This window comes from Lissotriton helveticus, chromosome 9 (assembly GCF_964261635.1).
Source record: "Lissotriton helveticus chromosome 9, aLisHel1.1, whole genome shotgun sequence".
Classification (NCBI taxonomy): domain Eukaryota; kingdom Metazoa; phylum Chordata; class Amphibia; order Caudata; family Salamandridae; genus Lissotriton; species Lissotriton helveticus.
This window is the reverse complement of record NC_136070.1, coordinates 596,889,088-596,902,335: the sequence shown is the minus strand read 5'-3', so window position 1 is coordinate 596,902,335 and position 13,248 is coordinate 596,889,088. Positions and strand designations below refer to the sequence as shown.

Here is a 13,248-nt window from a genome sequence, read left to right as displayed (position 1 = left end):
GCTAAAGGACTGTTCGTGAAGGGCAGAATAACTCTGTGCCTTTCTTTGACTGTCCTCATTCCATTCTCTTATCTTCCCAGGGATCAATGAGTAACCTGTTTGTCTGGAATGATATGAATGAGCCATCAGTATTTAACGGACCTGAGGTAACAATGCACAAGGATGCAGTGCACAAAGATGGATGGGAGCACAGAGATATTCACAATCTGTATGGCTTATATGTGGTAAGTAGGAATGGAGAAGGGATGACAGAAGGACCATGAGACCTTCAGCTAGGCACCGCTCCTGAACCTGGATATTAGCTAGCATGTGTGGCTGTAACACATCTGGCGGAATTGCTCCACTTTAAGTGGGAATATGTAGTTGACCACATGCACACTTAGTAGAACATTTAACACTTGGGACTGTGTTCTAGCTGTGGAGAGGGTTGCTGACATGGGACTGTGGTGTGGGTTTGAGGGGACAAAGCTATGAAGTAAATGCATTTGTTTTAGAAGGTAACACAGCCAGGAACATACAGGCCCTCTTTGGTGGGAGTTAGTATGAAGGAATGCTGGTATGGATTCTGCCAATAGCATGGCCCAGACGGTGTTGGAGAGGAGGCCAACTAATCTCTGCCACTACACCTTCCCCCAGATGATAGAAGAGCTTAGCTGGCTACAAATGATTCAGGAGGGCTTAGGAGCTAGGAGTGTCAACAAGGAAGGTATAGGTACAAGCTCTATCTAATATGTGGGTATTCTCTTTTAACTGATATGATTTTTACATTCCCCTATCTCGCCCAGCAACAAGCCACTGCAGAGGGTCAGATCCAGCGATCTGGCGGTAATGAGCGGCCTTTTGTCCTGAGTAGAGCCTTCTTTGCTGGATCTCAGCGCTACGGTGAGTGCTCTCAGATCATTCTGTGGGGGTGTAGACACAAGCACTGGGAGGGCTCCTAATCAAAGCTAACAAACAGCGGTGGTATTTAAAGTATACTAATTCTATACGCTAAGGGCAGAGCCTACTGCATGCTCAACTTAGAGGAGGAAGGTAGAATTAGTAGTACCTGCAGTGCTATCAGCAACTCCACTTGTGAGAGAACCTTCTTGGGATTAAAGGGGCAAAGGGATTAAGGGGGGGATACAATTATTGCAATCTTTAGACTTTGCTTGTTTTTTTCTTTCTATTGAAACAGGAGCAATTTGGACAGGAGACAATGCTGCTGAGTGGGACCACCTGAAGATTTCTATTCCTATGTGCCTGAGTCTGGGGCTAGTAGGGATCTCATTCTGTGGAGGTGAGCTGGCAAGAGGGATGTGGGATGAATGTAAAGATGGATCAAAGCCCACATGCCAAAGGGTGGGTAAATAAATATCAAGGGAGCCGTATGAGGTTGGCCACGATGTAAATAAAGTGGTGCAAATGTTTCAGGTGAGTTAGACAGTAGCTCAGTATGCAATTCTAGGAATAGTGGGAGGTATATTCATAATGAAAGGAGACACAAGCACATTTGTGAATATTTTGACCCAAAATGCTGTACATCAGTGTTAACCAAACTGTGGGTTGCGACACGATTTTGGTGGGTCATAAAAGTCCAAGCAATAAATAAAGGTGTCTTTAAATTCCGTATTTGTTATCACATTTGCTGCACTTTAAAGACCGGCCAAATATCAGGCTATGTCTTGTGACAAAGTGTTGCTTATATTTTTCAACATAGGGATTGGTAATTACAAGTTCCTCTCACTTTGCAGTTGGAGAACATAATGTAACATGAATAATGTTATAATCCCAATGGGGTACAGGGATTGACAGGAAAGGCTGTAGAATGTCATTTTATTTGCAACACACAAGAAAATGTAAATACCTGTAAAAGAACTGCACATGTTCTGCAGCTAGGAAAGTAAAAATAAAGTTAATTTGATTTTTAATTCTGAAGTGTGCTGGGAACAAAAATTTTAATGGGATAAATAGAATCAAGACATCTTACTTGGTAATAGACAAATGATAAACATTCACTGAAACTCGATTTCCACACATTATTTGTACGCCATAGTTTTAGCAGTGCAACTGTGTCTGTGCACATTTAGTGACAACTAGAGTGGGAAATGTGTTGTCTGTAAATGACGGTGTGCTACCACATGATGCTCTAGTTACTTAAACAAATCGCCTGCCTTGTGTCCATTTAAACCAGGTGGGTCACAAAAGTTTGTAATTATGAAATTTGGGTTGTGGTTCTGAAGTTTGGGAAGCACTGCAGTACATAGTTTACATTGCCCTTGTCACCTTCATATTCTTTGTGCCACATTGGTAACTTAAAATGGCTGGGAAAATTACAATCTATGCAGAGAACAAGAGTAAATGTGGCATAGATGCTTGTGAGTATAGCCTGATGGGAAGTAAACTTAGTTGGGTGAGGAATTGTACCGGGCCCTGCATCATCCGACAAGCTTTCTTGGTTTCTGTTAGTTGAGGCTGGATTCAAGCTATCCTGGCTGATGAGGGGCGATACCCCGAAACTTGTCAAATTGTGCTTCTGTAGCAGGGGATCTCTGTTATAGTCATAATCTAGTGAATAGTCCCGCCCATGTGCGTGGACCCCGGAGCAATCAAAAATAATCTCTTAAGTTGTCAAAAAATGCAGAACTGCACAGACACTTAAGAGAGAATTTAAAGACAGATAATGCAGCCTATATCCACAGGCTTCACTGTCCAGTACTTCAACTAGAAATTCCACCAAAAATCCACAAACAGCACAGCCTGTCCAGGTTTTTCCAGACAGAAAAACATGCTTTTACCAGAAAAGCCCTCAGGAATGATAGAGAGGAAGGAGTGGACAGACAAGCCCCATAGGCTGCCATTATGTGGCTCAGAACAGGATACTGTGCCTTTAAGAGAACCTTCCAGAACTCTCTCAGTATCCCAGAATGCACAGCAGGTCCCTTTTACTTTCAGTTCTTTTTTCCGGCTCCTGCAAGCAGGACCCTGGAGCATTGAGCTCTCCCTTTTCAAGGGTTTTTTGGTGATGTTTTCACTTTTTTCAAACTATTTGAGTGCTTTCTTGAAGTACTTTGGTGTTTCTTCCTTGTGTGTGTTTTGGTGCACTTTTTATTTGTCAATATGCCTGCATTGTTTGACAAATGTCCAGAGTGCTCGAGGAAGAAGGCCAAGTCGGACCCACACGAGGTGTGCATCATCTGCCTTCCCTCATCTCCTGTCCCAGAGGAGTGTGACATTTGCCAGTGCTTCTCTAGCAGGACTCTGAGAGATAGGATGAAGATCAGGCTTCAAGGCCTGGAGGACGGAAGACTGAAGGCACAAGGTGGGTCTGGAGGGGCTTCCTCGGCCCATGCTGAGGCCTCTGGGGGGCTCCCCAGGGGCAGGAAGACCAGCAAACGTCCCCATTCTCCGTCGGCGTCGATTGCACCGACTACGGCGTTGAGAGGGATGACTGCAGTCTGTGCCCCGTCTCCCCAGGGCTCTGGGTTGAAGCGGCGTCGGCGCTCGGCGTCGAGGGAACTGAATAGACCGCCGTCGAAATCACCAGTGATGATTTAGTCGGCGGCGGCGTTGAGTAATCGACGGCGAGATGTGGCCCGGCGTCTGCGCTCGCCGTCGAGGCGACACCGCCGTTTGCCGTCGGCGAAGAGAAGGAGGTCGTCATCGAGGGGATTCTTGACGTCGAGGAGGACGTCGAAGTCACGCAGGCGTTCGCCGTCGAGGAGACTCTCGCCGTCGAGGAGACTCTCGCCGTCGAGGAGACTCTCGCCGTCGAGGAGACGCTCGCCGTCGAGGCGGAGGCGTTCGCAGTCGAGGCGGAGGCGTTCGCAGTCGAGGCGGAGGCGTTCGCCGTCGAGAGAGAGGCGTTCACCGTCGAGAGAGAGGCGTTCACCGTCGAGAGAGAGGCGTTCACCGTCGAGGAGGAGGCGCTCGCCGTCGAGGAGGAGGCGCTCGCCGTCGAGAGGCCGACGCTCGCCGTCGGGTCGACGTTCTTCGACGCCAAAGAATCGCAGAAGGAGTTCTGGCACCAGGAGTCAGTCTAGCCGGCGCCAGGTGCCGATAGGGGATTCTCCATCGCCCCAGCCTAGAAAGGAAGGCGGATCACCGAGCTCGGTGTACTCTGAAGTGTATACACCTTCTAGGCCGAAGTCGGTTACGCCCCCTCCTCCCTTGCCCAGGGGACCTCCTCCGCGGGCTCCCACCCTGCCTCCACTTCCACCTCAACCTCAACCTCAGCTTCCGGCTGACAGGCCTCCTCCGGTTCCTCCGAGGACGGCTTCGCTGCCTCGATATCCGACTCCTCCTAAGGGGACCCCTCGGCCGAGGGCCCCAGCCAGGGCAACGACTCCTGGGAGGCCGGCGGAGCGCCCGAGGCCAGGGAGGTTGCGATCCCGCTCCGGTCGCAGGTCCTCAACGAGATCAAGACTGCGCCACAGGAGGCGTGGATCACGGTCCCGCACGGACTCTTCCGGGACCAGAACCTACTCACCGATTTTGTCAGAATCCCCGGGGACGAGAGTATCTCCGGTGGACGACATCAGCACATTCCAGGATGTTCTCCTGAGGGGTGCAGCTAAGTTGTGTATCACGGTGACGGTGCCTACCCCCACGACGTCCGTGATTTTCGAGACACTTCATAAGAAGCACCTGTCTCAACCCTTACTGCCTCTAGTACCAGGATTGGTAGAGCCCGCAGAGGAGTTGTTTCTCACTCCTGTGGTGACGAAGGCCGCTCCCTCCCGGCTCCTTAAGAAGTACAGGGCCCCGGATTCGGACCCGGCTTTTCTTCGGATGGATCCGACTCCGGACTCTGTCATCGTGACGGCGGCTAGGAAACAACATGCCACCTCCCCATCTTCTACTGTACCGCCTGATGAGAGCCGATGGATCGACTCGGCAGGCAGAAAGGTCTGTGGGACGGCATCTACTGCGATGAAGGTGGCTAGCGCTGCGGCTTTGCTAGGGCGATACGATCGTGCCCTATGGGAGTCCGTCCAGCAATTCGCTGAGTTCCTTCCCCTAGAGAAGAAAGAGGACTTTCAAGAGATCCTGAAGGAGGGGATGCTGGTGTCGAACCAGCTCCTCAGCGCGGCTGCTGATGCGTCTCTTCTGGCGGCCCATGGGTACTGTCATGGGGTCAACCAACGACGCCACGCTTGGCTTCGACTTAAATCGCTCAAGCCGTAAGCTCAGCAGCGGGTGGCCAATCTGCCTTTCTCGGGGGAAACCCTGTTTGGCAAGCATGCGGATGACGAAATGGCCCGCATGAAGGCGGAGGCCGAGACCCTGACGGCTGTCGGATTGGAGAAGCCCAAGGAGAAGAAGACCTACCGCCCATTCCAGAGACGGTTTGGGGCGCAGGGCAGAGGGCGTGGGCAGACTTCAGGACAACAGCAGCAACAACAGCAGCAGTTCTGGAAGCCCTTTCAGAAGCGCCAGAAGGATAGAGGAGGCCAGCAGTCCGCGGCAGCGAACAAAGGCCCAGCTGGGTCTTGACCCTGAGCGGTTACTTCCCGTACATCCGTTACCCACTCCGGTGGGGGGAAGCGTTCAATTTTTTCTGGCAGAGTGGAGAAAAATTACTCAGGACAAGTGGGTGCTGAATATTGTTTGCAATGGATACAGTCTTCGGTTCACCAGCCTGTCTCCAGCAATTCCACCGGTCAGCTCGCGGTTTCAACTGCGCAAGCTCCAGGCGGAGGCCGATATCCTGTTAAGGAAAAGGGCGATAGAAGACGTACCTCTGTCTCAAAGAGGAAGAGGTCTGTACTCCCGGTTCTTTCTGGTTCGAAAGAAGGACAAGAACGAGTTCAGGCCCATTCTGGATTTGCGACAAGCAAACAAGTGGATTCGCAGAGAGAAGTTTCGCATGCTGTCGTATCAGATTTATCCTCAGCTGCAACAGGGAGACTGGCTATGTGCTATAGACCTACAGGATGCGTACTTCCATGTGGCCATTGCACACAAACACAGGAAGTTCCTGCGATTCCAAGTCGGCGCCAATCATTATCAGTACACAGTACTGCCATTCAGACTGAAGTCTGCACCCAGAACCTTCTCGAAGTGCATGGCAGTGGTAGCTGTACATCTAAGGAAGAAGAAGGTGTTTGTCTACCCGTACCTGGACGATTGGTTGATCAAGGCCTCCACCTTTTCAGAAGCTCAAGCGCACTTCCAAAAGACGTGCGTTCTCCTGAACAAGCTGGGGTTACACGTCAACATGTCCAAGTCTGTCCCGACGCCGGTCCAGTACATACAGTACTTGAGAGCCTCCATCAATACGCTGTCAGCAAGCGTGTCTCCTTCGGAGGAGCGACGGTTATCACTCCTTCGGAAGGCTCAGGCTCTTATGACCGCTCCATCTACAACAGTGAGGACGGTGTCTTCTCTACTGGGGTCGATGGCCTCTTGTATCTTCCTCACGCCACACGCACGGCTGCACGAGACCATTGCAGGAGTGCTTGGAGGATCAGTGGGATCAGAGGAAGGGGTCTTGGGACGACAAGATACAACTGTCTCTGCATGCTCTTAGGTCTCTGAAGTGGTGGTGTTCAGCGGAGAACCTCCTCAGAGGGGTTCCCTTCCACAAGGACATTCCCACACAGACTATCGTGACGGATGCGTCTCTCCACGGCTGGGGGGCGCACTCCGGAGACTTACAGATTCAGGGAACGTGGTCCCCGACGGAGTCCACGTACCACATCAATTTCCTGGAACTCAGAGCTGTTCACTTGGCACTGAAGGCCTTTCATCCGTCATTCCAGACCAACTCTCTGCTTGTACAGACGGACAATACGACCACGATGTATTACCTCAACAAGCAGGGGGGCTCGAGATCACGCACTCTGTCACAGGAGGTGCATGCGATCTGGCGCTGGCTTCTGGCCAGAGGAATGACTATAACGGCCACCCATCTACCAGGTGTGCAGAATGTTCAGGCAGACGCACTGAGCAGGCTGATTCAGGAAAACCACGAATGGGTCATAAACGACGAAGTACTAGGAGAAGTCTTCGCAAGGTGGGGATCTCCAGACGTAGATATGTTCGCCACCGCCGAAAACAGCAAATGCCGAGACTTCGCCTCCAGGTACTACCAGCAGGGGACGCTGGGGAATGCGTTATGGATCGACTGGTCGAACAGCTTTCTGTACGCTTTTCCACCCATTCCCCTGATTCCGGCTGTGCTCCTCAAGCTGTCCCAGTTCAGGGCGCGGATGATCCTGATTGCCCCGGAATGGCCCAGGCAGTGGTGGTTCACGGACCTGCTTCACCGGTCTCTCCTTCCTCACATGCAGCTGCCGTGCCGGCCGGACCTTCTCACGAAGTTCGGGGGGCAGATGTTGCACCCCAACCTCTCGTCTTTGAGTTTGGCGGCATGGCTCCTGACATAGTGCAATATGGCCATCTGAATCTACCAGAAGATTGCATGGACATACTGAAGGAGGCTAAGCGACCTTCCACTAGGACTTCTTATGCTTACAAGTGGAAGAGGTTTTGTATCTGGTGCAAGTCCAAGAACTATGACCCGACGACATGTAAGGAAGATGTCATCCTTCCTTACCTTCTACATTTGGCGCAGTCTGGCCTTAATGTCCATTCCATTAAGGTTCATCTGGCTGCATTGACTGCCTACAGGAAATGTCCTTCACAGACTTCCTTTTTCCAAGTTCCTGTGATTAAGGATTTTTTGGAAGGCTTGAAGAAAGTGTTCCCTCCTGTCCGGCTTCCTTCGCCTTCATGGGAATTGAATGTGGTGCTGTCCAGATTAATGAAGGAGCCTTTTGAACCTATTCATAAGGCTTCGTTGCAGCACCTGTCCTGGAAGGCGACGTTCCTCGTGGCTATTACATCGGCCCGCAGGGTGAGTGAAATTCAGGCATTGTGTTGCCAAGAACCTTATACTGTATTTCATGCTGCTAAGGTTGTTATGGGTACTCACCCTAAATTTCTTCCAAAGGTTATCTCGGATTTCCATGTTAACCAGACCATAACGTTACCTACGTTCTTTCAGAATCCTTCCTCTCCAGCGGAACGGTCTCTGCATTCCCTGGATGTTAGGAGGGTGCTGAAATTTTATCTGGATAAAACCAAAGATATTCGTAGGTCGGACCAATTGTTTATCAATTATGGATCAGTCAGGACCGGTCTTGCTACCTCTAAACAGTCCATCTCTAGGTGGATTGTGTCCTGTATACAATTGTGTTACCAAAAGGCTAATAGGACCGTAGGGGTAAACCTAAGGCTCATTCCACCAGGGGCAAAGCTGCCACGACTGCTTTGCTTCGTAATGTTCCGATTGCAGAGATCTGCAAAGCGGCCACTTAGAAGTCGGTCCATACCTTTGCTAAGCATTACTGTCTGGACTCTGATGCCAGGGCAGATGCTCAGGTTGGGCAGGCTTCGCTGCGAAATCTGTTTGCACAGTAGTGGTGTTATCTTTTCTTCTCTCCACCGCTGCTTTGGTGTGGGGGATGGGCTTGCCATTCTATTCACTAGATTATGACTATACACAGAGATCCCCTGCTCCAGAAGGAGTAGTTTCTGTCCTGTAACTCCAGTTCTGTAGTAGGGGTATCTCTGTTATAGTCATAGGCGCCCGCCCTCCTCCCCGGTGGAGAGAGATATTCATGTAAGGAATGCTACAGGTCTGGCGTGTTACGCCTTCAAAAAGAACTGAAAGTAAAAGGGACCTGCTGTGCATTCTGGGATACTGAGAGAGTTCTGGAAGGTTCTCTTAAAGGCACAGTATTCTGTTCTGAGCCACATAATGGCAGCCTATTGGGCTTGTCTGTCCACTCCTTCCTCTCTATCATTCCTGAGGGCTTTTCTGGTAAAAGCATGTTTTTCTGTCTGGAAAAACCTGGACAGGCTGTGCTGTTTGTGGATTTTTGGTGTAATTTCTAGTTGAAGTACTGGACAGTGTAGCCTGTGGATATAGGCTGCATTATCTGTCTTTAAATTCTCTCTTAAGTGTCTGTGCAGTTCTACATTTTTTGACAATTTAAGAGATTGCTTTTGATTGCTCCGGGGTCCACGCACATGGGCGGGACTATTCACTAGATTATGACTATAACAGAGATACCCCTACTAAAGAACTGGAGTTACAGGACAGAAACTACTGCTTCTTTACGGTCCCTGGAGAACCTGGCTTGGCAGTTCGGACTAGACTGTTCCTATGGGGAGCATGGTCAAGACTGATTTGCATATGGCAAATTCCAAACTGCGTAGCCTGATGAGTAAAATAATGATGGAATTAGGCCTAGATCTTTGTGTTTGGGTGAGTTTGACATTGTTCAGCATTCCGTCCATCAATTTTTCTTATTGTATTTTTTGCATTTTTTTATGAGGAAATTGTAAATTTTGGTGATCAATCTCGGTGGTTGAAGTGGGTGGCTTGGATTATTGAATTAAAAAACTATTAGTCAGTCTAGTAAAAAGGAATATTTGGAGTGCCCTTGAGAGGAAAGTGATGATGGTGACATTGGGTAGGGATTATGCTGAGGTACGCTAAATTGTGTGGCCAATATTAAATGAGATGAATTTTCCTGTGAAGCAGGTCAATGGGTTAGTTCCTTGGACTTGAGGGTAGCAGAGAAGGACGGTTATAGGGTCTTGGGGAGGACAATATGCATTATCAATCCTATTTGTGCTAGTGTCTCTGAGAAATGACTTCTTATGTGTTAATAGATTCCAATAGTCTCGTCATGTTGCTGTGATTGGGAGGAGGGCCCTGTAATCTCAAAGGTATTTAGGTTGTAGTCATAGAATATATTTTTGGTGTAATTTTAGAAAAGGTCTGTTCTATTTCCACGCACGGGGTATCTGGATTGTAGTTCTAATCCAGGGCTGGCTCTATCTGGGCTGCCCAGTATAAGTAGCTGAATTTTTTTTTAAAGTAATATGATGTCCACAGACTTGAAATGGATGGTAGGTTGCCGTGAAAATGAAGTTGAGATCAATGTTATGAGTTGATGATTCTGGGATTAACAAGATCGGAGGGCATTTATGGGTTTTTGGTTGATAGGGGGGGGGAAATGTGCTGAATTCCATTCGACAGATAATTAGGGGAGAAGGTTAAGGTTTGGAACTGGGGGAGAGTATGGAAGAGGAAGTGGGTGGAGGAAGAGTTTAGGGATCCTCTGAGGGTTTTTATGTGGAGAATATTGGAAAGCAGTTTTTGGGTTGAGTGCTTTGCTCACTTGGTGAGCTGGGATGGCAGCAGCCATGGGTTGATGCAAGTATACAATGGGCAGATTAGATGTTGCAGCAGGGTGGTGGACAGACACAGTGGCACATAATGAGTACAAAGAGCTACATGGAAATGGGTGGGATGATAATGGTGGTGGTGATGCAAAGTATATGGTAGCTGAAGTGGTAATGGCGCATTACATACAGGTACGGGGAACATGGAGTAGTTTGAGATGGTTGAGTTGTTAAATCATTTTAAAATGTTTGATAGCGTAGTATGTTAACTTCAAAATAGATGCCATGTGTTCTTGCTGGTTACCTTTTCACTTCCGAAAGTATAATGTTTATTTCCCCCTTTACTTCTCACTTTATATTGCACCGAGAAATTGTTTTACCTCCAAGACTCTTGCAGCATAAGTATTGCAACTTGATATGCTTTAGATTTACTTAATGTAACTCCCCTACGTCCTTTTTAACTTACCTTCATGATTTTGCTAACTTTTCTACCCACTTTTTTTTGTTCCAAGTATCAGTGTTACTTTCCATCCATGTTTGTTTGTATGTCACATCCTGCATTCATCTGTCACCTCCTTTCATTTCTTGATCTTGCCCTTCTTGTGTATTGCTGTGAATCACTTGGCTCCCCCAATCCATGTTGATCCCCCTCTTTCCTTTGTCATCTTCTCCTCTTCCACCTTGCCTTTCTTCCTAAAGGTCTGTTCTCAGTTTTTCTCCATCCTGGTCTTTCAGTGGCATCATGTATCTAACAAAGGCCACCTACTTTCCTGTGTTCTGGATAGCATCTCCTATCTTCTTCACCTCTTTGCCTTCTTTCTTTATGTAGCTCTGTAGGAAAGTGCCCCTTTTTGACGTGGTCACCCCCAATTTTTGCCTAGTAATTGATGTGATTTCGCCTGGGAGTGCACTGGGTCCCTGCCAACCAGAACCCTGGTGCCAGATCTCTTTCTTAAAACTGTACCACAGTACCCCAATTGACAATATCGGTGGCACTCCCTGTAAGACCCTGATAAGTGGTACCACTGATACCTAGGGGCAAGGAGGCCAAGGATGGTCCTTTAGGGCTGCAGCACATATTGTGCCAACCTAAAAGACCCATCACCTAGCACGTACAGACTGTCACCGCAGACTGCATGTCTTGGATCAGACAAAAGTGAAAACATGGCATTGCACACAGCCCTGTGTGCTGTGCCCACAGATACTGCATGGAGTATAGGTAAATCACCCCCCTAGTGCAGGCCTTGCAGCCCTAAGGCAAGGTGCGCTATACTACATGTGAGGGCATAACTGCATGAGCAGATATGCCATTGTGCTGGTCCTATTGCTGCCAGTACACATGAAGGGAAGCCGTTTTTGAGTACATCTGCTGAACACAGGTGAAAACAAATTCCCCAGCTACATGGGGAGAGGAGTTGGCCTTATGGCGAGGGCAATGACGCTGAACATCCTGGGATTCTGGGCAAATCACTTCATCTCCCCGTGCCTAACAAAAATGAATATGTCCTCATGTAATACAACTGGTGATGTGTAAAGCGCTCTGATACCCGATTTGGTCAAGTTCGCGCTATATAAAACGCTGTAAAATAAAAAATACATGATGGCTTCACTGAAAATGGGGATTTTGGTATTCAGCATCTCGTATTAATGAAGCACACTGATGTTGGTGTTGGATTTATTAATACATGCACACCATTGCCCCCTTGAAAACCTACCAGCCTCTGTTGTATTGACTGACTTATTCTTGCCAGCCTGCTACCAGAGACTAGTTTCTGACCCTCAAGGCTGAGGTCAGAAACCAAGCCTGCACGGGAAGCCTACATTCACCCCTCTCCCACATGATGACCTGCTGATTAGCATTGCAAGGCAATTGAGTTTCAAAGAAGCCACCGCCTTTAAAATTCAAGCCTGGCTTCCCTCACAGGAGAGGAAGCCAACCCCCCTTTGTTCAGAGCTCCTTTGGCGCTTGAACAGGTGAGGAAATTAGCTAGTCAGGAAGGCGTGCCCACCCTCAGACTAGTACCACCCCTAAAGTGGGCCTCCTGAAGTGGACATAACTTTTCAGAGTTGGCCATCTTGATGGCAAACTTAGGAATTCTGGGACAGGGCTACGCAGACTTTCCACAGAAAATAGTCCTATAGGGGGAATAGCGACCCTAAGGGTAAGTAGGCCATTGACTCCTACCCCACACTCCCCTCTGCCCCTAAATTCAGAATTTTAGGGAGCAGATCCTGCCACCTGAAAGATGAAGACTGGTGTGAAGAATTGCAAAGAGGAAAAACAGAAGACCCAGCAGCAGACTTAGCCCCAACCCTGCCGGACTGCCTGCAGACTTTAACATTTGCACCAAAAGACGACTTGTCCTGCCACTGCTGTGTCTCCAAATCTTGGAGAACCCTCCAGTACTTCACCCAGGAGCCAAAAACTCTTGTGGGACCGTGGACCTGTTCCCCTGCATCCTGAGGGCACCAAAGACTAAGCTGTGAGACTCCAAGACCGCAGAAACTAGACTCCGGAAAGCATTACTGCACCTGAGCCACCTAGTCTGACCTGAAGTGGGCCAACTGTGCCAATGTGGTCCCCAGACCCCCCAGACTTGAAAACCACCTTACGTTTCACCTGCTTTGGTCTCCTCAATAACACCTGCTGCCTCTGTTCGCAGGCCCCCTGTACCTCGACTGCTCCCGGTAGGGAAAACCCAACGCCTAAGGACACCTTCTGCACCCTTTGGCCTTGGCCCTTGAAGAAGAGGACCAAAGGTGTCACCTCGTCCGTGAGCATCGTGAGGCTTTAGCCCCCCTGTTGGTTCAGTCCGACTGTCCTCTCAGTCAAAGCCAGCAGCCTCTTTTTGTGAAGACCAACACCTATTTACTTTAAATGTGCTTCCGGTGCTGTTTTGCACCCAGGCACCCTAGTCTCGCTGGTGATGTCTGGCTGGTGTTGCCTTTGACCTTGCCCTCCACTCACCTTAAGTCCTGAAGATTGGTCTCATAAGCCACTGTACTACACTTGAATGCTGTACTTGTTTTTTCCTCCCATAGGATAACATTGCAGCTTCTGAAAAA

The 13,248-nt window shown here is 49.0% G+C and overlaps 1 protein-coding gene across 2 annotated transcripts in view; it reads left to right on the top strand.

Annotated features, from left to right (window-relative positions):
• GANAB (glucosidase II alpha subunit) overlaps positions 1-13,248 on the top strand; it is a 238,707-nt gene that overhangs the window by 116,140 nt on the left and 109,319 nt on the right. For both annotated transcript variants that reach the window (XM_078660606.1, XM_078660605.1), the window contains 3 exons: positions 81-224; positions 786-882; positions 1,178-1,279. In XM_078660606.1, the coding sequence (XP_078516732.1) occupies positions 81-224; positions 786-882; positions 1,178-1,279 (343 nt within the window). The remainder of the gene's footprint in view (positions 1-80; positions 225-785; positions 883-1,177; positions 1,280-13,248) is intronic.